The following is a 24,687-nucleotide window of genomic DNA, read 5'->3' as shown; positions in this document are numbered from 1 at the left end:
ATTATTTCAAAAAGAGAAACACTGAAAATAGAGTATCGGTCATCTCTAAGTCCTCCGCCTAGATAAGGAGGCCTGCCGGCGAACGAGGAGGCCAGCGGGACAAAGTCCCACGAATGCTGTCATCTCCGTGACTCAACGTCACTTTATCCTTAGGACGTCTGTGTGGTGAGCTTTATAGAGAGAAAACGTCATCGCAGTGTCCTAAACTCAAACACAACTACAAGCACGACGCTGAGCCCCAGCTGTCGGAACCACCCAAGGACGTGGCCCTCACCGCTGCCGCCAGCGGCCAGAACGGAGTCCTGCTCAGACAGCGGGCCGATGGTCAGGTTGGCAGACGTCGCCGTGGGCTGCAGGGACAGGCCTGCGATGGGCTGGATGACGACACTGGCCGGGACCGCGGTGTCTGGTGTGTGCAGGGGGCTGCTCTGCGGGGCCAGGCCCGGCTCCCCGGACAGCGGCTGAGCGACCAGGCTGGTCTGCTGGAGCGTCTGCTGCAGCACGCCTGGGTCGATCTGGAAGTGACAGGGACACGCGTGAGGGGACTGCCACAGGAACGCGTGACCCGACCACGGCAAGCACGGCCAGCGTCCCACCTGCAGGGTGATGTTGTTGATGCTGGACGCGTCGATGCCAGAAATCTGCACGTTAGGCCCAACCAGGTTGGCGGCCAGCTGTAACTGGATGCCTTCCAGGGCGGCCAGGCTCCCCTCTGTCAGAGACACTGTCCAGTCGCCACCAGCTGCACGGGACGCAAACAGGAATGAGCGGACGCCAGAAAAACTTCTCAAAAAAACTCACTTATGCGGGGATTCTTAAACACACGAGTTCTGTACACGTCCATTGATCTGAACTGATTGATAAACGTTAATATATCACACACCCCCCTCGTCTAATTTAATCCTCACTAAACAAACCCTGTTAAATGAATATTACCCACTTTAAACGTATCAGAACACTAGGCTCAAAGAGATTACACCAATCGGGCCGAGGTTTAAAACAACTACCACACCCCGGGCCGGAAGCAGCCAGAGCAGTGGCCACAGGGACGACGTGGACTGTCCAGCAGGCCTGCCCCTCCCCTCGGGACACTCGGCTCACCTGACACGGAGGCGGGGAGCACGGTCTGGCTCACCAGCCCCTGAGGGAGCAAACCCTGATCAAACTGGCCGGTCAGCACCGAGTTGTTCACGATGAACACGTTCGAGTCGCTGGGCGTCGGGCTGAGGAGGCCGGCCGGCTGCACGGCCTCGGGCGGGCTGCGGCTCACGGGCTTCCTGGCTTTCTTGGGGTCCGGTTTGTAGTGAAACTGCATGTGGGTCTTCCTCCGCCCCGACGTCCGGAAACGCAACTCACAGTGGGGACACTTGAACGGCTTGGCCCCCGTGTGCAGGCGCATGTGGACCTTCAGGCTGCCCTTCGTGGAGAAGGCGTTGCTGCAGACGTGGCAGCTGAAGAGCTTCTGACCTGTGGGTGCCAAGAGTCAGTGGCACGTCCAGAGGTGGGCGCGCAGCCAGTGGGCATGGGCACGTGCTGACCCAGCGCCCACGTGCCCCCGTGGGCCACAGCGGCCAGCACAGGGAGCTGCCCCAGGACCCGAAGGGGCCAGTGTAGTCCACAGGTGGCGTCCGGCAGCTCCCCAGCACCTCCCGTCCACAGCGACTCCGGCCCAGGGTGCCACACGGAGGCCCAGCGGGGGCAGTGGCAGTGTGGCGGGGGCGGGGACAATGTAGTGACAACGTGGCTCTCGCCACCACCCTCTGATCTCACACAGGCTGCGTGCATTCAAGTCTCGTCTCCTCGTTCTTTGGGCCCGCGGCCCCACAAGTCCAGCGGCAGCTGCCCAGCTCCGGGAGCACAATCTTCCCCACGTGTACAGGGCACCACGGAGCCCTCGCGAGCACAGAGCTGCCCAGGACGGTCCCGGGAGCAGAGGACGTCCTGGTCCTCTGTGCCCCCCGCCGCCGCAGACACCAACTCAGACTTCTGCACAGACGGGCCGGCTGCGACAAGAGGGCGGGCCAGAGAGGCTGAGCCCCAGCACTGACGGCCTCCGCGACTACCTGCTGCTGGCAGACTGCAAAGGGCCCCGGAGAGCTGTCCTGCAGAGACTCCGCCTTCTGTCCTGTTTCCACCCTGTTCTATCCCGGTCCTCGTGGGCCCAGCGGGCGGTCACCAGGCACCCTGTGGAGCCAGCACGCTCGACCTGGGGTCGCGGGGGCGCTGGGCTGGCCCCTCCGGACCCTCAGCAGTTCATGGTGCCACCCAAGGGGGACAAACACCCAGAACCTAACGGGACAGGAGAGGCTTGTGGGGTAAGTTCACATATCTGCTGCCTCAGTTCCGAGCACCAACCCATCAGGAAAGGATCACAGGGCCTCCGACATGAAGAGTCACCACCCTGTGACCCACAATACCGCCTCCGACGTCTACTGCAGGTTCCCTGGCCACGTGTCTAAGTGACGCAGCTCTCAGGGAGGAGCTGTGGGTCCAGGAAAGCAACTCGAGTGGCATCCAGGGTCCAGGCCGGCGGAGGCACAGAGCCAGCCCCGGACCACGGGGACGCAATGCAGAGCCAAGAAACGAAAGCTGCTTTTATTAGAACAGTGAACCTTCCTCAGTCCCTCAAACGAGATGAAGAGAAGAAAATGGCCTTGGAAATGGTGCATCACATTTCCCTTTACGAGACGCCCTCCCCATGAAGAGAACTAACACCTCACTGCAGTCAGATCTATTAAGTCCCAGTTTTTACAAAACCTCACCGAACCAACCCTCTTTGGCCTAGGTGAGACTAAGAGGTGACATTCTCCACAGCATTTGTCCTGAGTGAGGACGCAGCTCTCAGCCCCGATCTGGGGCCCAGCCCCTTCTCCGCAGCACTTGTGGACTGCTCTGCCCTGGCAGGAAGCAAAAATCTCTCGTGTCCGTTTCTCATGGTTCCTAACTTTCACAATTTCTGTAACTTTGAAAGTATTTACGTGCGAAATACAAAGGAACTAACACGGGATGCTGCCGTGAGGCTCCCGTGCAGGTGTGGGGCCTCACCTGTGTGCGTCTTCACGTGGCAGTCGAGGGTGGACTTGACCGTGAAGCTCTTCCCACACTCGTCACACTTATACGGCTTCTCTCCGGTGTGGATCCGAACGTGCCTAACCGGAAAGCGTGTGCAAGTAAGTGTGCTGCATTCCAAACTCGGTACGCGTTTACAAACAGCTTCATGGTTTTAAACTTATAAGTATCTACATAAACGAAAATCATGTGTTACTACGTGCTGAATAAGTTGGGCCAAACAAAACGTTTAAGCCTCACTTTATACAAAAAAAACCCATAAATAAATCCGAATAACAACAAAAAACCCCTGCAAGACCAAAGAAAGTAGGGCTGGCCTCCTTAAAAATCAAAGAGCTCTCACAAATCAGCAGTCAGACAAAAACCCCCCCGTCAGGAAAGTGGGCCGCGCAGGGGCAGCGTAGAGAAGAAACGCACAGAGCCACAGCGGGGAAAAGCCACAGAATGTACACCGAGCAAACCGAAGTGACAAGGCATCTGTCCTCCCTATCAGTCTGAGCAGACCGTGCGGCCGGTGGTCTGGGAGCCGGCGTTCAGAGGGCGACAACACAGGTGGCTCGGCCCGCCTGGAGGCCGACACTCGCACAGGTGCCCACACGAGCCTGGCAACTACGCCGGAAACCCCACGGTCACTCGGAACCTGGCGACACACGTTTCGGGGTGCCCACGCAGAACACTCCGTATCCACAGCACCACGGAGACGAGACGGCGGGGCGGGGGGAGGCACTGCTGAAGACAGACGCCTCGGGCTCAGTGACACGCACGACTCAGAGACAAACGTCAGAGCTGAGTGTGACGTGTGGACGCTTCTGAAGGGCACTGGCTCTCTCTGGGGAGTAGTGGACCCCCCTGCAGCCTGCAGCCGGAGCTTTGCTTTGTTTCCCTGCAGCACGATGGTGGCCTGAGGTGCGACGAGGAGGCTGGGCCTCTGAGGGTTATCAGACGCAAGACAGAACGAGACGAGTCACCGCGAGGCTGCCCCGCTCCCTGTCCTCGTCCCCCGTGACACTGACGGCATCGCACAGACCGAGGACCTTGCGGGGTCTTACCGCCTCCATCACGTCACTCCGGCTACCCTCCCGCCCCCACAGGCCCACAGCCTCCCAGGCTGTCCCCAGCACCTCACCTCCACACGCACCCTGGCCCGGCATGCCTCTCGTCCAGGATCCCACCTCGCCTCCCACCGCTGACCTGACCCTGCCTGCCAGCTGTCATGCGTTCCCCGTGGCCACACCGCCTGCTGGCCGGGCTGGACTCCTGCGTCCAGGGCAGCCGCTCCCGCCTCATGGCTCACCCACCACCCGCATCCTACACTCCACTGCTGCAGTCCTCGGACCTGGGGTCGCTCTGCGACCTCTTGTCTCCTCCTTCTGACTGGCCGAGGGATGCTGCCTGGCCCAGCTCTCTGGGCTCTGATCCCCGCTCCCGCCTCACTGTCACGGTCCCCCCACCTCCACTACTCATCCCCCTGGGGAGAAGTGTGCAGCCAGCAGTCACCTCCTATACTCACCAAACGGGCACGTCCAACCCAGCAGCAAGCCGCCAGCCCGCCCGTGCTCACCTGCACTGCGCCCGCCTCCCGTGGAGCACCACAGACCAAGAGGAACAGGGACAGCTGCTCCGCCAGGGCCACCGTAAAAGCCTGACCTCCCCCTTGTAGGAAGTCGCCCCGCAACTGTCACCGTTAGTTCTATCCCCAAAAGCAAAGCTCGCGTGTCCCCTACTGTGGGCAGCGCCCTTGGACGCTCTGAGACAAGGCGGCGCTTTGGCTCTTCCGGTCAGCGTGGTCCGGGCCCTTCCTCCCCCCGCCACATGTCCTGGTTTCTACTTTATCACCTTCTGCAAGACTCCACCTCATGTCAATCACTGACGTTTGGCCGGTCTGCCTCGTGCCACCTGCTGTCACTCGACTGGTCCCATGCGTGTGCCCATGCCTCCCGCACAGACTCGCAGCCCGGTGGGGCAGGAAGGGACCCACTGCCGCTCTGCGGCTTGCGAAGCCTGGCGCCTGTCTTCCTCAACAAGTCACCCCGCCCAGGTGCTTTACTAACACCATGCAGGTGAGGACGTGAGAGCTGGCCACGGCCTAGTGACCAAGCACACTCAGCTGGTGGGCACAGAAGCAAGCGCACGAAGCCTGCAGACCGGACACAGCCCGCAGACCGGACGCAGCCCCCAGACCGGACGCAGCCCGATCGGCTATCCGAATGGGCGGAAAGGAAGCCTCGAAACTGGCACCAGCTTGAAGCTGCAACTCCAGGACACCGCCGCCACCTGGCCCGGCCTCCCCGATGGCACGCCACCAGCAGGGGGGCCGGCGGCCAGCCTACCTGACCAGGTCGCTGGGCTTCTTGAAGCTCTTGGGGCAGTAGGAGCAGCAGTTGGCATACTTGGGCTCGGCCTCCAGCTCCGCCTGCCGGTCCTTCAGCTCGCTGACGCGGTCCTTCTCGGCGGCCGACTGCACCAGCACCTGCTCGGACACGGTGGCGCTGTCCCGCGGCTGCGTCCGCGCCAGCCGCGCCGTCTCCTCCTCGCTAAACGTGATGACCTCGGTGCGGGCCCGTCGAGAGGCGTCTCGCTCGGGGTTCTCCTCCTCCCCCTCCAGACACACGTCTAAGGGAAATGTGGGCAGGGGGTCGGATCCTAATAAAAAACCAGGTTCAACAAAACAGGGAAGTTAAAACAGACAGGTCTGCGAGGTAAGGACAAGCTCGCGGAGCTGTGTCTGAGACGGTCAGGGCCTTTTCCTGCCGCTGCTCTTTCTACGAGACGCTGGGCAGCCCCCGGCAGGGACGCAGCCCAGGGAAGGCTGGTGAGCCTCGGAGTGGTCACCGACGGCGGACGCCGGGACCGCTACGCACGGCTCTCAGCCGGCAGTGAGGTCTGAGGTGTCGGTGTCCACACCGGCCACCAGTGTTCATAAACACAGGCCTCTGTTTACGGACATGGGCAAGAACTGAATTACCGAACAAGAACGTCGGCGGCCCAGAAGAACGGACCAAGTCAATACATTAGCAAACAGCCCCCAGCTAAAAAGATGTAAAGGAAAAACATTTTTCACATGTCTGTGTTTACCTGTTCGGTCGGTAAAGTGCACGGATGTGTTTACATTGACCGAAAACAAGAGAGCGTTGCTATGAAACGTAGCGGAAAGTAAGCGTGGCTGGACGGAGCGGCCATCACGGCACAGATGGCTAAAGCGAAACACTAAACAGCGGAACGGACAGTGGCTAAAACGAAATGAGCGAATTAAAAAAGTATCTGGATGATTTCTCTGATAAAAAGAGAAAAGGCGGCAGAGACGGGAGGGTGGGAGCAGGCGGCCGGGAGGATGGCGGTGTGCGTGCAATTCCAGAACGGAATGAACTAAAATCCCACACTGCGTCCATAAGACTTTTAGAAAGATTGAGGGGCAGCAGATGACAGATGGCCTTGCAACACTGATAAATACGGAGATAACTGTATTAACAATCTGAAAGCAACCAAAACCACAATACAGCAAGTCAGTGAGGACAACGGGCAGCAAAACGAAGCATAGTGAGCAGAAGACAAAACGAGAGAGCAGTGTGGGGTCGAACGGGCCGCCACTGTCACGGCGAACGAGAAGGAACTACATCTCTGCTACGAGACTCCAGCTCTGGGTCAAAGTCACAGTTTTTACAAGTGGCTTTTCTTCATGGACCAGAGAGAGCACGTGTGGATTTTTTCTCAACGATCAAAGCAGGAACCCACGAGCTGTGCAGGTGTGTGGGGCACCGTGGGGAAGCCGCAGCAGAGGCCCCCACACCCACCGGGCAGCTCTGCTCACGGCAGCAGACGCCTCGATCACTGACGGGAAGGAGCACACGCACTAGGCTTACCGGCTACTTTCACTGGCTGGTTACACCCTCCAAACTGTAGGATTCTAGAAATAATATGTGGATGGCCTGTATTTTTTTAATTTGTTGTAAGAAAAAGAATTATTTCCTTTTTCTAAAATAATGCTAAGTCACATGACAATAAGAAAATGGAAATAAACAAGAGGTTCGACTTTGAGAAGTGAACACACTGCAGTACACAGATGACACATTACAGAACTATACACGTGAAACCCGTATGATTTTATTAACCAATGTCATCCCAGTAAACTTAATAAAACTAAATTTTTTAACGGAAATCCAGATCCCGTCAGACTGAAAACTCGGCGCTGTCCGTCTGCCGGTGACAGGTCGGACACGTCAGGATCCGGAACCGCCTGCTGAGGGAAGGAGAGCAGCAGGGGCCCTGCCATGGAGAAGCTGGCTCTGCCACCTTGAGGCCGGTCAGGCATTTTTAAACACGTATTCCCCAAAATGCAAGAGGAGGTTACGCGGCATCGACGCAGCACAGCGCGTGGGGACAGCCGGGCCATGAGGCCAGGTGGACACCTGTGGGGGGAGTGACGCCGGCACGCCGACCGAGCCCTCGGCACCTTGAGCGCTGTGTGCAGGCCCCAGGCCCACGCCGTCCGGCCGCAGACACGGTGTGAGACGCGGGCGCTGCCACAGCCCTGAGCGGGTGTGGGCCCGCGACGCGCGTCCAAAGCAGCACCCGGGGCTGTGCGCGGACGCTACGCGTGAGCACACACAACGAGCACACCCTCGGCCTCTGACGCCCCTCGTGGAACGCGCTCAACAGACATCAGAAGGGAGGTAAAAGGGGAGCACCAGGCAAGGCTCCCGGGCCGGCCGCACGGGCTGGGGCTGGGCACGCGGCGAGACCACACCGCGTTCCACGCCAACGAAATGAGACGCCGTGTGCGGGAGCACGCGACAGTCACGGCACCCCAGGGACATGGCCGCTCCCACGAGGAGAACAGGAAGGGCCCACGTCCCTCGGGAGGGAACTACGCAGGAAAGAGAACAGGACGCGTGCACTCCGCCCGTGTCTACTGACCAGAAACACGCCTGCGGCAAACGGCAGGGAGGGACAGCTCGTGGCCTGTGGCGCCGGGTGAGCGACCGGGCCAATCTGCCCGTGGACAACCGAGACCTCCGGCGGCTCGCGGGGACAGGAGCAGGGGCGGCCACCGGGATGGGGCCGACTTCCAGGGGTGTGCTGCCGGGAGTGCAGGGGGCGGGGACGGGTTTTCACAGCAGAGGGGAAAATTGATTAAAGGGGATTTCTGTACTAATTTACACTAGTTCTCGTCCGGTCAACAAGCCTCGACGCGACAGACGGGGAGTAATACCTCCTCCTCCCTCTGCCTCTCCCGGCGATGGTGCGACCGAGGGGACCGCCTGGTGCCGCTTCATGTGCTTCTTGCAGTGCACCGTCGTCCGGAAGCCCTGCTCACAGAACGGGCACTTGTAGGGCTTCATGCTCGTGTGCGTCGCCATGTGCCTGGTGAGGCTGCCGTTGGTCGTGAACGAAGCGTTGCAAACACTGCAGCTGAACGCCTTCACTCCTACGGCAAGAATCAAGGCAAAACCATTGTTACCTTAACATCCTGAGAGGTCAAAGGAAACAGATGTTCGACAAGCCACAAAATTAAAACCTGCTCATTTGCTGCAGTCCCCTATTTTTACAAACCGGACACTGTAAGATCATGAAAACTGACACAGCGTGCCTCACCACATGCGTGTGTGAGATGACAGGTTCCAGCAGACCCCTGAACAAATGCCGAGGCCCCTCCGACTGTCATGCTGAACCTGGCAACATGTCTGTGGAGTCTACACTGCAAGTGTGGTCTCAAATCCACCTATACACCTTCTCCTAGCAAGTGACAGGTCAGTTCCTAAGCAACAACCTGTAATGCCTCTAAATGAGTGGTCCCCAAGGCCCGGTGCTCCTGTGAGAATCTAACGCCTGATGGTCTGAGGTGGACCTGAGGCGGTGATGCTGATGCCCACCCACTGCTCACCTCCTGCTGTGCGGGCCGGGCCTGATGGTCTGAGGTGGAGCTGAGGCGGTGATGCTGATGCCCGCCCACTGCTCACCTCCTGCTGTGCGGCCTGGTTCCTGACAGGCCATGGAACAGTACCAGTCCGTGGCCTGCGGGCCAGGTACCCCTGCTGTAAATAGCTTTATTTTCAAGTGAAGTCTGCTACAAAACACCTCCTCTCCGCTGGCCCGATGACAGAGCAGCCAGCTGAGAAGGGTATTTTCCTCCGACCTCTACCTTCTCTTCACACAGTGGCCACCCTGACTTTCTGAATGAAATGCCGATCAAACTGCTGATCCCTGTAGAAGTCGCACACAGCCCTCTGCCAAGGCCAACGCTGCCGCTCGGGCCGGGCCTTCGAAGCACCACAAGACCTGCTCTCACCTGTTAGACCCGTCCCCAAACACCAGCTTACGGACTAGTCCATACAGCCCTTCCTCGTCTTGTTTGTATGCTTTTAAGCAGGACACCTTTATTTTCAAATAAAGCCTTATATAAAATATATATCAATATCAGATATTAACATGTTTATAATATACATGTATGTTAAATAAACGTATTTAATAGATAAAAGTGACATTTAAAATTAACTGCAAGTTACATATCTGATAAATATATTAAAGAACTCTTACAAATAAATATAATCGGATTCTAAAATGTCATTGGGTTAGAATAGACTCTTCTCCATAAGCCCAGGAAAAGACAGTCGGCATCACTGCTCATTAGAGAAACACCAATCAAATCAACGACTAGATATCACTAGACACTCATAAGGACGGTCCCGATAGACGAGGGTAACCATTGACAAGACTCTGAAATCGGAACCTTCATACACTGCTGGACAAGTAAAAATGCTGCAGCCACTTTGGAAAATAGTTTAGTAAACTCCAAAGTTCCAACAGCGTTATTGTAGGACCAAGCAAGCCCACCCAAAACAGAAATGAAGGCACGCATCAGCACGCAAACACGTGCACACGTTCGTAGCGGGTTATCCTAAGAGCCCGCTAACGGAAGGGACGCAAGTGTCCAACGACTGAATGGCCGAGGAAGTGTGGCCTGTGCACGTGGCAGGCACCACCGGGCTGTAAAATTGGACGGCATGCTGGCCCGCGCTACAGCGTGGAGGAACCCTGAACAGCCAGCGACAAAGGCCACAAGTGTGAGCGTCCAGAACAGGCCCGCCCTCAGAGACAGAGGGCGGGTCAGGGGCTGCCTGGGGCTGGGGCACCAGGGGAAATGGGGGAGGGGCGCTGATAGGCTCGGAGCTCCTCCAGGATGACGGCCGCAGGACCCCGTGCGAGTGGACGAGGAATGACCTGTGTGTGTCTTCTCGTGGGACTTGAGGACGCCGGAGGAGACGAAGCCGCGCCCGCAGAGCCTGCACTTGTAGGGCTTCTCCCCGGTGTGCGACCGCACGTGCTGCTTCAGGTGGCTGGACTTCTTAAAGCCCTTATTGCAATAGTCACACCTGTCAACACAGCAGGAAGGGCACAGACCACGTGAATGCACAGCACGACTGCAGCAGCGACATCTGAGGACGGAAGGAAAGCAGCCTTCACCCACAATCACTCGACAATCAGGCAGGGCTGTTCCAGAAACAAGAACAGTCACGTGCTGTACGACATTCAAAAGATGAGAACGTCAGCGATAATAATCAGCTACATCAATTCTGCTCAGAGCACGTGTAGTGTTAAAGATACTCTATTATTTCAAAACTAGTAAATCTTATAATAATTTCCCAGCAGGCATAACATTTGATTAGTTAGAAACTTTCTTTAAACACAAGAACCACGATTTTTAAGTGCTACTTTCTCTGCTAAGTCGGTAAGATACCGTGCACCCTTCCTTTAGGGTCAGAATCCCTCCTGAGTCTAGACTCTTGGAAATGCCAACCCATATTCTCTTTTAGTTTATAAAATATTTCACAAAACAGATTTTACTGGCGCTATTTTAAATCTATGAGTAAGCGGTATTATTTTTCCCTCAATTGTTACAAAATATATTAAAATTATTTTAAAGATAAAAATAATTACAAATTTCGAAATTCCTATTCACATATTAAAACTTGTTTAAAGGTTAAGAAAGCTTATTCCATCACATTTCTCTATTTTTCCCATTCCGTATCTGACCTGCGGCAGGAAGTGGGTGAGGCCCAAGCTGGAATCCCGGTCCAAGCCCACACGGCCCGGACGGAGTGGGCGCTCCTCGGTGTCCGAAACGTGGACACACTTTGGGATCTCACTCGAACGTGTGGGTGGGCTTTGCGGGGATCGCTACTCGTACAGAGAAGCAAGCGAAAGCCCCACCAGCAGGCTGTCGAGAGACAGCTCCGCAAATGAAATCGGGCTTGATTCTGGCCCACACGTCAGTGAAGAAAACCTATTTGTAGAACTGAGTTCCACTACGACATTTGATATTTGCTGAGAAAGGTTCTCCAATTAGGAGAACAAACGTTTCGAAATGGTCGCAGGTGTTAACTGGCCAGCCCGAGCAGAGCGGCGCTGGCAGTGCCGGGAGCAACCGCCACCGTCGGCGACGGGTCTGAAGGCTGAGCTCTCCTCACCTCTGGCCACCTGCCCACGAGGACCACACTCCGTCCACACAGCAACGGGACCCGTCTGCCCATAGAACGCGGCTTCCTCGCTCCCCAGGGACCACCTTGCTTACTCTGCTGACCACGAAGTTACTCTCCCACAGAGTCCCATGGAAGCCCTGACCAGGCGCTCAGGCTCCGCAAGCGCAGGGCGGATGACCTTCCCGCCAAGAGGCGTGGTTGCCAAAGGGGACCGAGCTCCTGGACAGGGCGCTGCTGAAGCCAGTTTGCCGGGGCCCACTTTTACCATACTCATGGGACAAAAAGTAACTGTGCTCTAATGAGCCCTATTGTTTTGTTAAATGGCTCTGGAAAAAATTACTAAAGTTTAACAAAGTATTTTTAATAAATAATGAAATTTTAAAAATATTATAAACCCAAGACTCTCTCTGTAAAGATAACATTCTTTAATTTTTTTACTACATACTTAACTGTATAAAAATATACGTTTTATTCAGTGTAAATGGCTGTGTCAAGCACAGCCTGGGGCAGGAACCTTATCTGTTCTCACCAGGGGACTCCAAACCTCCAGAGCAGCGTGGTCCACGGAAGGTGCTAGTGCACACTGCCCAGGGCGGGGGGTGGAGGGGTTGGGAGGGGGGAAGGGGAGATGGAGAGATGGAGGGAAGGAGGGAAGGAGATAGAGAGATGAAAGGATGGAGGGAAGGATGGGTGGAGGGAGGGAGGGAGAGAAGGAGGGAGGGGGAGGAAGAGGGGGGATGGAAGGATGAATGGGGGGGATAAAGGGAGGAAGGGAGGGGATGGAGGGAGGGATGGGTAGTGGACGGGATAAATGGATGGACAGTGAAGAGTGGATGAATGAGTTTAAAAACTGTCGCTGCAATCATGTTGTACCCTGGCACATGAGTTGATTTATATCAAGCACAGACGAGCCTTGGACAAAAAGGCACGACATAAACTTAAGTCATTTCTGAAAACGTAACCATGGCTCATCGTGGCGACGGGAAGCGACAGCAGAGCAGTCCCGTGTACAGGCCGAGGGCTGCTGTGCGGATCTCGGCGGTCACCACGCCCATTCGCTGCGGAAATGTCAGCAAGTTAATCTTTTTTGTCTCCGACCCTTTATTCATAAAACGGGGATGCTAACGGAACCGATTTCCCGTTTCTTGAGAAAGTTACGCAGCGAAGTCCCTGGCCAGGGAAGGCGCACCAGGCTGGCAGCAGCCGTGAGCCAGTGCTCGTCAAGCGGCCTGCGCCGGTGTCTACCTGTAAGAGCGCCTGCTCTGGTCTTGGCTGTCCTCCAGGAACTGGGGACGTTGTGTCTGCAGGTCCAGTTCCTCTTGGGATGACTCCTGAATCAGAGGAGCTGTCTGAAATATAACAGAAGCATAAAGCCGACCACCTGAGTACCTGTAAATAAATATGGAACAACTAACAACCGGGAACGCTTACAAATGTGGACTTAAGAGGGAGAGCCCAGGTAGCTCACTGCAGTCACTTGGGCCCGGTAAACAACGTTTACAGTGGTTTTATTAAATAAGTGCTTATTTTATTTCCTATTGACTTACTTTAACACAAGGCTTAACCGGGCACGAAACAGATCTTTCCATATTCTTTTACACATCTTAAGAAGAGGTAACTCTGCCATCTGTTCTGCTCCTACTGGGGGTGAATAAGTCCTACTTCCTGAAAACACGGAGTCGCCCTGCTTGTCACAGAAGCACGCGGGGAGGACGCGTGTTCTTGTGTTGGGAGCAGCAGCGTGCCCAGGAGAGCGTCCCACAGCCCCGGGCCCGCCAGGGACAAAGCCACCAACAGTGCCTGTTAAAGCGCAAGATCTGATAGGACGATCGTCGTCATAACTACTGAAAATTTCCAAAAATCAAAAAACCAAACCTTAAATGTCTTTGAGTTGACTAAGAAGAAACTTTGTTGCGCATTTAAATATTTATTTATAATATGTCAGCATTCATTATATTTTCATGTTAATGCACTTTTAATAAGATTCCACACGTAAAACGTTTGGTTTTGTGACTAAAGCAACATGACATTGTTCAGATGTTTTCACACGACACTGCTGACCGACCTGATGTTTAAACCGCAGAGGTACGCCACGTCGTGGCAACGACGTCCTTAACTAAAATTAAAACATTTTTAGGGGAAACGAAAACCCCGCGTGCCGAACACTGAAGTTTTCACAGGTGACGCAATAACCGTAAAGTTATGAGAAGTCAGCAAGGCCCCTCCCGTGGGCAAGTCCTGAGCAATGACAGTCAGGCATGGGCATCTAAGGGCTAGTGCCACCCGTAAACACCCACCACGTCCACCGGCTCGGAGCTGGCAACCGGCAGCAGGCTCTGCTGGTGGAAGCTGGTGGACAGGGCTTGCGACTCCAGGCTGCTAGAATCTTGTAGCTGCTGGACAGGTGGAAACTGAGTCTGCTGGTTATAAGTATCTGTCACCGAAAAACCTGAACCGAATTGGAGAATATGAGTGTGACCAAAAATATTACAGTTACACACACACACACACACACACAGAGTTATAAAGAAAGAAGTTTAAAGGGAGCTCCGTTTTCTGACTTAGAATCGGGGTCCATCCGCGTCGGCAGGCTCTGCACAAGTCTGCTCACAGCAGGAGGCCGCGCTCGGCGCACGTCCTCGTAGTGTGGCCTGCGGGCCAGCACAGATGCCCGTCCCGAGTCCCTGTTTCCACTCGGCCGGAAAGCATGCATAGTACGGCCATTAAAGTTGCCTTCCAGAAAATGTGAGCACAGCAAAAAGCAGCGCACGCGCACACACACATGACACATGCAAAACGTCACTTGGTTGGGACCCGTAACCCAGGGGACCTGCTAGCAGCACCTGAGGTGCAGCCAGGACGACCCACCCGGGAGCCGGCACTGACCCTGTGACAAGCCGGCCGGGCCGAAGGGCTGCTGCGCGGGCGCCTGCTCGTCAAACTGGCCCATGTGCTCCTGCAGCGCGTGCCTTGGGGCCCCGAACCTGTCTGGAGACAAGAGCGCAGAGAGGGGATCCCCGAGTCGAGAGGCTTCTTCCCACTGCCTGTCGGCCCAGCAGGACACCTCGAGGAGTGTGACAGTCGGTCTCCTCGTCTCGAAAGGACAGCAGGAAGGCGATTTTCACATACGCGAACCTGGTTAAGGCATTATCTCTGTACTTCCAGAACAACTCCGTTTACCCTCAAACTCGGACAACATTCTTCTATAAAGCGATGTCTGAACACAGTGGCACCCAACCCACTGAGCCTTTTGGAGGTGGTGCTCCAGGCAACAGGCCACCGTTTGTCGTGCGAAGGCCTGTCCACAGGCTAACGACACACTGGGGCATCCACGAACGACAGTAAACGGCCGGCGATCGGCATGCTGCCCGTACTGACGAGAGACGCTGTGCCTGATGCAAATTAACTAGGTCGCCAAGCTCCCCGCCTGCAGCTGAGCTGACATTTTTGTAGCAAGATGCCGCTGACGAAGGAAGCGAGGCCTTGGGGCGGGAGCCTGGGCTCGGCGCATACCGGTAACCGTTTGCAGGCCTGCACCAGCCTGTACGCCGGGCTCCGAGCGCGCTGTGACAGACAGCAGTGGTCGCGCCAAGAACGAGAGACGTTCTCAGCGCACTAAGTGATAACAGCAGGTTCCAGAAACCGTGTATGTGGACAGTCCTATCTCTATGTATACTACCACACACCGAAGTCTCCCTCTCGCACGTGAACCAGCCACTGTGACTGACGGTCAGAGGCGGAGGCACAGTGCAAGCCGGAGCGAGTGTGAAGGGCCTTGTGCAAGTGGAAGCTCCTGAAGTACGCACCTTCGTCTGCTTCCAGAGGCGGGTCTGCCAGCTGCTGACCAAGCCCCGTGTCCTCGGGGCCCACGACGTGCTGCGGCTCCAGCTCCAGCATAGCTTCGGGGTTTGCGGCGACGGCCTCCGCGGTCTGCGGCAGCCCGTGGCCCTCGATGTCCACCTGCACCTGGGCCGACACCTGCACGCTCTGCTGGTCCACGGCGCCGTCATCTATGGGGGCCGCCGGCCGGTGCTGCTGGAGCTGCTGAGCAAGCTCGTATCTTCAAAACAATCAGTGACAGTTCATAAAGTGAGACGCCATCGCCCTTTCTCGCACAGACCGCCACTGTGCACGATGTAATTCATTAATTAAATCATAACATTATTACTATAGAATGACAATAAATTAAGTGACGGACTTAAGATTCTTTTTTCATTTTGAAGTCGCGATGAAAATCTAATTGAAAACTAAACACTATTAATGATTCTGAAGGAAACGAGCTGCCTCAGTGCTTTCACGGGTCATGGGGACACACAGGCAGCACAGGAAAATGAAGCGCGATGCACGTCAGAATCCTTAAGTTAAAAAAAAAATGCGCGCAGTATGTTCTCACCGAGATCAACAATTCCTCGTTCAAAAAAAACCATGAATTCAGCGACCCATCGAAGGACTTAAACAAACAGCTGAGGCCAACAGGCCGCACAGCATCTGAGGTGTGGACGACCGGTCCCCACGCGCCACAGCGTCCATGCACCTCCCCGCCACCCCGCGGGGGGACCGCGAGGCCCGTGTCCGGTCGGTGTGCATGGTGGTCCTCTCCCCCGACCTGAACCGCCGCGACCCTTTGCATCTGTTTTTAACCAAGTGCATGTTAAGGGCTCCAAACACCGGACGAGCGGGGGGACCCCAGAGCTGCCCCGTCTGGCACATAGGGTCAGTCTGAGAAGCCCCAGCTCTGCGATACACAGACCTCCCGGTCGTTGGACTGTCACCTCAGAGTCACGAGTCACCTCCTAAAGTAACCGGGCGCCCGTCCCTGACCGCGACAAGTGGTGGCCAATGCAACACTGCACCACACAGAGGGGACCCAGCCAAAAGCAGCGAACTGCCTCCCAGAGTCAGACCACCTGCCACTCGCTGCACAAACAGGGCCTGACCCCCCCACGACCACGAAGCCTGCACTGTCAAGGCCTGGCCTCACGACGGAGAAGGATGGCACGGACCATGGCACCAAACGAGACGGTGCCGAGTCCCACGCCCAGCACGGGACTGCTCTCGGGTACCTCCTCCAGCGAGCAGGGACACAGCACCCCGAGCATCTGTGCGCCCAAGACGTCCCCAGCTCCCGAATGCACACGGGGCGCGTAACCCTCCACGAAACACAGTGAAGGGACACTAGACACAGAGCGGGGACACTGCCAGCACCCTTCCCGAGATGGCTCCACAGTGGTACACTTCCGGGCCAGGGAGTCGCCTGTGCCCAAGCCCAGGAGTCGGCTCTACCAAGTGTGCCCAGGCACCAGGAGGGTGCCACCAAGACAGCTGTTCCTCACGGTGACCTCACTCTAACAGCTGGGGCTTCGTCTGGGAGGTGGATCCGGGCAGACACCTGGGTTAAAGTGCCGTGCGAAGACAAATGTTCCCGGGCAGAGGTGTCACACTCTTTAGGGTAGACCCAGGGACTCTAATTTTCAACGTCTCTGAGGACGGGTCACCCTACCGTCCCGCAGGTTTGCCTCACAACACACAGCTCTGCGGCTTCAGAGAGCTCCCCGCTGCACGAGCTCCAGATGGCATCAGAAATGCGTGTCTGCCAGGCTGTGTAGGGACGAGGGCCCTCTAGTCAAGGAAAAGTGTCCGTCGGTCTTAACAGTGGATTTCTGTGACAGCTCAAATGTACGCTCTTTTCACGTGGGCTACAGAGAATAACCACCGTCCGGACACACCAGTGACATGTCTAGAAACCACAGGGTCGACTTTCTTTCTTGAAATCTTCACCACCCGATGATACTGCACACCGTCCAGCACTTCACCTGTTGTTGACTATCGGTTTCAAAAGAGAGCCCACAAAACATCCGGCCCCCAGAGACCACTGCAGTGTCACATCCAAAATAAAAACAAAAACAAAGAGTCAGCGGTTCTCGACAGGTCCTCGGACACGGCACCCAAGTTTCTTCAGCCCGCACACCTCGAGCCAGAAGGAATCAAAGAGGAAGCAGAGACGGCCGTCTCCTGAGAACGCCACCCCCCACTCGCCACGTGGGCGTCATAGGCCTACCTACTGCCCAGTGGCCGTCAGGACGGCTCCTACCTGTGGGTTTTCATGTGCTTTCTGCAGCTCAGCGAGGTCTTAAATGTCTTCTGGCAGTAGGGACACATGTAGGGACGGAGGTCATTGTGGGTGCCCATGTGCCGCCGCAGGCTCCCGCCAGTGGTGAAAGCCCCGTTACAGACCAGACACTTGAACGACTTGAGGCCGGTGTGCGTTCGGACGTGTGCCTTGAGCACTCCTGCGGATACGAAGCCTCGTCCACACTGAGAACATTTGAAAGGCTTCTCGCCTGTGTGCGACCTGAAAAGAACAAACGCTTTAATGCAGGAGCAGCTTCGGGCTCTGTCACCATCTTCCAATTCAGAATGCACGCTCGTGCGTCGCTGCCACGGCCACTAAGCTAGAAAGCAGAGACGCGGCTCTCCACACGCTACCGACGAGACCACTGAGACGCACGGTGCCCGAATGACCCGCCTGGAGTCACAGAGCCGCGAGGCAGCCGAGGCGGGGCCGAGCCCCTGGCTTCTCCACGTCCTACCCTGTCTCATGGCATGGCGCCGTCCCTCACGGTCAAGCTTCTACTTCCTCTTTCCACTGTCGCCAGCACCAAGAATTAACCTAAACCCTGATAAACAGACCTGAAAAACTGTTAGAGGACATAACTCCAACGAAACAAACCAAATACTTTGCTATGTCCTAGAAATTGCAAATACTGAATTATAACAGATAGAAGTGTAAATAAAATTCGGTGCCAATTTCTGGGTAAAATATTTGAGTCAAGATACCAAGGAATAAAAATAAAAGTTAACAATAAATACTTTGGGAGTCAGAGGTGACACTTTAAATACCGAAGGCTAACTCTACCACCCGCTAGAGCCCCACAGCCATCAGATGAGCGATCACTGTACCTGCACTAGACCCCACACCTGCGTGCCTGCAGCCTTACCTGATGTGCTGTTTCAGGTGGCAAGACTTTTTGTACGCGCGGTGACAGTAAAAGCACTTGTAGGGTCTGTCTGCTTCGTTCACAAGATTGCTATTAAAGTAGCTCTGAAGAAACTGGTTCCTTGGAATGGGCTGGATGAGGCCTACAAACCGGAATAAAAGCAGGAATAATTCACCGTCAGTGCCGCTGAGAAGGTGAGTGTCAAAAGGCACTGTCGCACGCGGAGGATGAAAATTCTGAGGAGCTGAAGTACAGATTCCAACGTGGCAACTAGATGCTGTTTCAAGTGCGCTGAGAACAGGCTCTTAGAGAACACCTGCTGGGAAACACTTATAAAGTTGATACGGTTTTCTCAACGTGAGGAATACCTACACAGTCAGTTACTTCCCTTGGTTCTAGAACCAATTTTTAACGGATTTGTACATTTACTTTTTCTATGAGGATTTGTTGGCATGGAATTTACTTTATCCAAAATTTAGGTTAACTGGGATTTCGAGTCTCGTACTGAGTCCGTATGGAGACTGTATACCAGGCCCCATAATAAACTAAAAACAGAAACAACTCCAGTGTGACCTTTCTATCCAAGAAAGTGTTTCCACAGAAACTGTATTAAAGGGATATCTGCAAATAGCAAAGTTATTAACTTAAACAACTTAAATAACTTGAATGATTCAGGTTTTACGTGTACGTTTCAATAAATAAAGAATTGTTAGGCTGGCCATGGAGCAAACACGTCTTGACCAAGCGACCGAGCTGCCCATGCAATCCGGACAGCTGTGCAGGCGAACCGTCCGGATGACTTGGCATTTGCCTGGAACGTCACGGAGACCGTGTCCATCCACCCTGGCGGATCCCCCCACCCCGGGACAATGCAGTCACCTGCTGAGAGTCGGGACCCACCCACATTCTGCCACTGGATCTGTGCCGCTTGCACTTCCGTGCAGAAGACTACTAGCGGGCACCATTTCCCTGATTTCTCTCACAGTCCAGGTTGGAGCCAAGTCTCTGCCTAAAGCGACTTTGTCCTCCGCAGAAGCACCACTCTCCCGGGCCGGGCCAGGGACGGGCGTTTCGGAACCTCTGAGAAGCCGCTTCCCCACCCCTCGACCCTCCCATGTGCCAGTCCTGGGGACCGCAGCTCTCCAACGTCTCCTACACTTGCTCCCTAAATCCTATTTCCGTGGCCACCGACCTCCAACGAGGGAGGGAAAACTGCCGAGGTGGCGAGAACGCGACAGCTCTGCGAAGTCGCGCTCCTGCGCGGGGCTGAAGGCAGCCGGCCAACCGGCCCTTCCTGCTGCTCACTTCGGAAGCGCGCTCATCTTCCAAAGAGAACCACAGCGCTCCCTGTGACGTGCGTGTGAGCCACGCAGCACACACCCCGAGTCCGCCCGCCGCCTGCCTGACACCGTACTGAATCTGATGGAGACAGTGACGTGGCGGAGCTCAGAGCGCATGGCGTGGAAGGGGCGGTCCGGAACCCATGCTCTCTCCCGCGTGGCTCTGTGACAGGCACCTGGGCGCCGCCAGCCCCCAGTGACTGTCCCGCTCTGCCTCCTCGTATCACCCACAGAAAAGCACTGGGCTAAAGCAGGCTGTGGCCCTGACAGCAACCGGCTCAAAGGCCCGCAGCGGCCCGTCCCAGGAACCCAGGCACGGCCGCCCAGCCGGCTCGCGCGCACTGCATCTGCGTCTCCCCCGCCCGTGCGAGCAGCGTCCCCACGTCCCTCCGCGTCCTCGCGCGCTCACTGTTCCTGAACAATGCGCCCTCACATCACCGCTCGGCGACTCACTTCTGTTTCAGACCTGTCACTGCTTGATCTCTCGTCTCCTCCACCCACCCCGCTGGTACAGCTTCTTGAGACTGGGAACTGTCCCCTGGTCACAGACAGGCCTGAGCCAGCACAGCACCTGCCAAGCAGGACACGCAAGTATGACGGAATAAATGAATGACCTGCTCTCAGTGTCTGGAACACCAGGGATGAAGGTGTCTGGAACCTGGGCTCACGGTCACCCTGCAGTGGACATCGCTGAGCCTGGGGAGTCACACGACATTCTCTGACGAGAACAGACACTGAACGTGAAGACTCTCCAAAATGGCAACTAAAAGAGTGATGCCTCTGAGCTTCTGAAACCAAAACGGGAAGGCTCACTGCAGAGGCCCCGGGGACGCACCACGGCAACGTCGGCAGTTTAGTTACTTGACTGCTTGACATTTTATGCAAATAGGTTCAACAATGGTTAACACAAAAGTGCCACTTAATTAAAATTGTGAAATCCAAACAACCCGATAAGCCGCGCGGCTGCTCCCTACTGAACTAAATGGAAAAATGATTTCTAAGGAAAAACTAATTTCAAAAATTTAAAAACTCTCCTTTCACAACTAAAATGAAATGTATAAATAAACTGATGCGAGAAATTTATCTGCTTTATCAGACAAGCTACGCATGAAAAAGCAACAGAAGGAGAAACATAGGAAACTGAAATGATGTTCAGCAATTAGTTATATGAATTCCAGAAATCCACGGACGGACGTGAAACAAAATTCACAAGACAACTTTTAGAAAGCGAAAGCCTTCGCATGGCTGTCTTCTGTTTCATGGGGAAACAAGGCACTTCGCAAGTCAGAAAAGACAGTACTGCTCTTGCCACGTCCCACACCACAAAGGAATGCTTGTCGTAAGGGGCCCGGGGTGCGGGGGTGCTCGAAGCTCACCAACCGCCAGACCAGAAGCCGCCCGATCCCACGAGGGCGCCAGGCGCACCTGCCCAAGTCCTGTGACCATACACCAACTTCAGGGATGGCTCCGTGGGTGGCTGTGCAGCGGCAGCCAGGCCTGGGACTCCCCCAGGCCGCACTGGACCTCACATGGCAGGGAGGCCAGTCCCGCCAGCCCCGCCAGCCCCACACATCGCCTCGGCTGAGGCGGCCCGACCGCAGTGTACGTAGAGACTGCGGCCTGGCCGTCTGCACCAGGCCCCGCAGCGCTGGACCCCGTAAGGCCCAGGGACGTCACCCCCACCCGGGTGCCGGTTCCCCTCTCACCACCTGCCTCTGCAATACCCCCAGCCCCCACTGTCCTCCTCCCAGCTCCTCCTCCTGGGGCTTCCGGAACCTGCGTTCCGTGGTAAACAGATGCTCCGTTACAAACATCAGGAAACGCCGAGGCCGCTTCTTTTCCCTGTCAGAACGTCTCCAGCCACACTGCTCCTGGAGCTCTCGCTCTCTGTCCTGAGGGCCCACTCTTCCGGGCAGATGAGCCCGAGCCTCGCACACTGGCCCGACCCCGTCTCCAGCCTGTCCTCACCTCCTTCCCGCCCTGCCTGCACCCCGTGAGCCCACCCCGTTCATCCGATCCCCTGCCAAGCCATGCTCGGCCTGCACGTCCCTTGGTCCCTTCTGAAACGATGCGGATCACATAAACAGAGAACCTGCACGGTGATGCTGTTCAGAGAAAACCGGAAGGAATAGTCTGTGCACGGACATGAGCGGGTCAGCCCCACACACTTCTCACCTGTCTGTCACCCGTCTGGACACTCAACACCTTTCCACGTCAGCGCCCCTGATGCTCTCCCGCCCTCCCGGGACGTCCCCGTACCCAGGCCACTTCAGACACTGTGGCGGGCAGTTCCACTGCTCCTGACCACACGGCCACCACGCTGCCGTGAACAACCTAGCACACGCACACCGTTCCCTACGTGTCCCGACATGGAACCAAAGTCCCGGGCCGCCGTCCAGGCGCATGGCTTTGGAACACGGCCCAGAGGCTTCTGAGCCCTGTGCAACGGGGTGTCCCAGCTTTTCCTTATTGAAGGAAGTAAAAATAACAGGCCTCATTTCTTAGGTGCTTCATTTTTTACCTCTAATAATTTTACAAACGTAAAGTTCTGTTAAAAAGTTAGGCTAATTATAAGCTCTCAATCTTTGAAGAGAAAAATCAAGGATAAATCAAACACATGTAAAAGTCCTAAGGTCTTAACTTTATTATGTCACTTCTACTAGACTATCGATGCTTTAGTGTTTTTTTTAAGGAAATTACGAATCTCAAAAAAAGGCATGAGTGGTTTCAGTTAATTAATGTGCTTCAAAAACAAACTAAAAATGTCCTTAAAACGTCCTAAAATTCCTTCTATAATAACAGGAAAGCTTTATCCCGTTATGGTGCTTGGGGGGGAAACAACCTGGTTCTTGTAAGAGTTGTCGTATATTGTAAGTAGCAAGAGAATGCAAATATTGCAAAATGACAAACATAATGTGGATATGACAGATAACATACATAAAATAAAATTGACGTCCTAGGTCAGACAAATGCGTTAAAGAAAAGCAAGAGAAAGCCTTGATCGTGATTAAAGCATAAACGCGAACCTGGAGGATCAATCATTACTGCCCTGACGTTTAAGAGTAGATAACCAAAGCCTGGCTCGCTTCAAACAAAAGACATTTCAAAGACATGGACGTTACCCAGAATGATATTATACTTACACACACAAGTAATCGTATATAAAGACAATGATTTGTAAAAAACGGACATATCACATACATACGCGTTTGAAATCTCAGAAGCAGCTACAGACAAGAATGTTACGATCCCCCTGACGCCACCATTTCCCAGTCTGCACGTCATTCTATTTAAAGTTTAGTTCTTAAATTAGAAAAAAAGCATTTAGAGAAAAATAGGTGGCACATCTAGTGAAATACGGACCCCCAAGTGCACGCAGCCACACGGCCAACACGGTGAGCACAGGCCTGGCGCAGGCACCGCCACACGGCGACGGAAAATCGAGGCGTGGGGGGCAACGGGCTCTGCGGAGCACGGCCTGGCCTAGAGCGCAGAAGACACCGCCTCCAGCCCGTCCAACCACGGGCACACCCCGGCTGTGTGGTGATAAGTCCCCCTGGCGCCCAGTTTTCACGTCTGCAGACGAAGGGAAGTTCTGGAAAGATGCCTTCGCAGCTCCTGTGCAGCTCTAAAAGCTTCTGAAACTGCATGACCGTCCAACACTGCTTCCTTAATAAGCAGCCATCAAATTTCTTGGTATAGTACGTCTGAGGCGTTCTAATACTTTCCAAAGCGACAGTCTTAGTATAAAACATTGTGTTTTAAGTAATCTCCCAATTAAGTCAAACGACTTTAAAAAAACAACGCGAAAACCCTCTCTGTCATTTACCAAGCTGTCCCCAAGGTTACAGTCACACCTTTTCTCACAGGACTCACAGAGCTGAGTGCGAGAGCAGAGACACACGAGCACACACGACAATGAAGCACGAGAATATCTATGGCATTTTACAATGTGAAGCCACCTCTAAGAGTCACCTCCCTCCTGCGTCTGGCTGGGCCCAGAGCAAAGGAGACGCCCGCTCCACTAATTCGGTCTAAGATGCGGGCGTCTAAGGCCAGCGAGCAAAACAGGTCCCGTCCTAACCTTGGCAAAGCAGCCTGGAGAATCCGAACTCCACTTTCACACAACTAAGCATTTATACACTTCAAGGCCAGAAGCCCACAGGGGTCTAACTTGACTCGTGGCAACTCTCAATATCTGGCAAAGTGAGGGTACGTTTCAAGCGTGAAGGATAACTCTAGGGCCACTAAAAAAATGTTGAGTCTGTCCTGACTTTCACAGATCATTCTGCATGTCAGGAACAACACGAGCCCCTGGGAACCCACGGGCTGCGGTGAAGTGTAAACGTGCTAAGTGAAACTGGCCCTTCGCTCTGTGAACTGCCCAAGCCAGGCAAGGGTGCCCAGGGCTCTAACCCACCACATGCCGATCTGGCTGCGCCCTGAACGATGAGAGCCCGAGGGTCACGGCTCCAGGACTGAAGCAGCCCCCAAGCAGCACTGGGCAGCAGACGCGGGTTTTCAGATCAACAGCAGCGTCACCTTGCGGTCCATGGGGCGGACACCGCCGTTCCCTGAGCTCCATCCAGGCAGCTTCCCCTGGGAGAACTCGTGCACTAGGACCGTCCCCCACGCGCCGTCTCTCTTTTAGCCCAGCGTGTAGGGTTTTTGGAACCAGGACTCGCACTCGAACTCTGACGGTGGAGCAAGCTCGCGGCCCCCTGCAGCACAGCACGCCTGGAGGGAACTTCGTCACCGTCACACCGTAGGCTGCCTGGGCAGGCCACTCGACGCCAACGACGG

General features: G+C 55.1%; 1 protein-coding gene across 1 annotated transcript in view; it reads right to left on the bottom strand.

Moving 5' to 3' along the window:
• ZNF236 (zinc finger protein 236) overlaps window positions 1–24,687 on the bottom strand; it is a 76,131-nt gene that overhangs the window by 11,815 nt on the left and 39,629 nt on the right. The window contains exons 12-24 of the mRNA XM_025048128.1: window positions 18,545–18,690; window positions 17,638–17,898; window positions 15,353–15,606; window positions 14,433–14,534; window positions 13,844–13,995; window positions 12,792–12,895; window positions 10,288–10,439; window positions 8,279–8,494; window positions 5,400–5,682; window positions 3,046–3,149; window positions 1,102–1,467; window positions 597–742; window positions 275–515 (exon numbers count right to left, since the gene is read on the bottom strand). Coding sequence (XP_024903896.1) covers window positions 275–515; window positions 597–742; window positions 1,102–1,467; window positions 3,046–3,149; window positions 5,400–5,682; window positions 8,279–8,494; window positions 10,288–10,439; window positions 12,792–12,895; window positions 13,844–13,995; window positions 14,433–14,534; window positions 15,353–15,606; window positions 17,638–17,898; window positions 18,545–18,690 — 2,527 coding nt within the window. The remainder of the gene's footprint in view (window positions 1–274; window positions 516–596; window positions 743–1,101; window positions 1,468–3,045; window positions 3,150–5,399; window positions 5,683–8,278; window positions 8,495–10,287; window positions 10,440–12,791; window positions 12,896–13,843; window positions 13,996–14,432; window positions 14,535–15,352; window positions 15,607–17,637; window positions 17,899–18,544; window positions 18,691–24,687) is intronic.

Source organism: Pteropus alecto, unplaced genomic scaffold (assembly GCF_000325575.1).
Source record: "Pteropus alecto unplaced genomic scaffold, ASM32557v1 scaffold14, whole genome shotgun sequence".
In the NCBI taxonomy this organism is placed as follows: Eukaryota; Metazoa; Chordata; class Mammalia; order Chiroptera; family Pteropodidae; genus Pteropus; species Pteropus alecto.
This window is presented reverse-complemented; position numbering and strand designations above follow the sequence as displayed.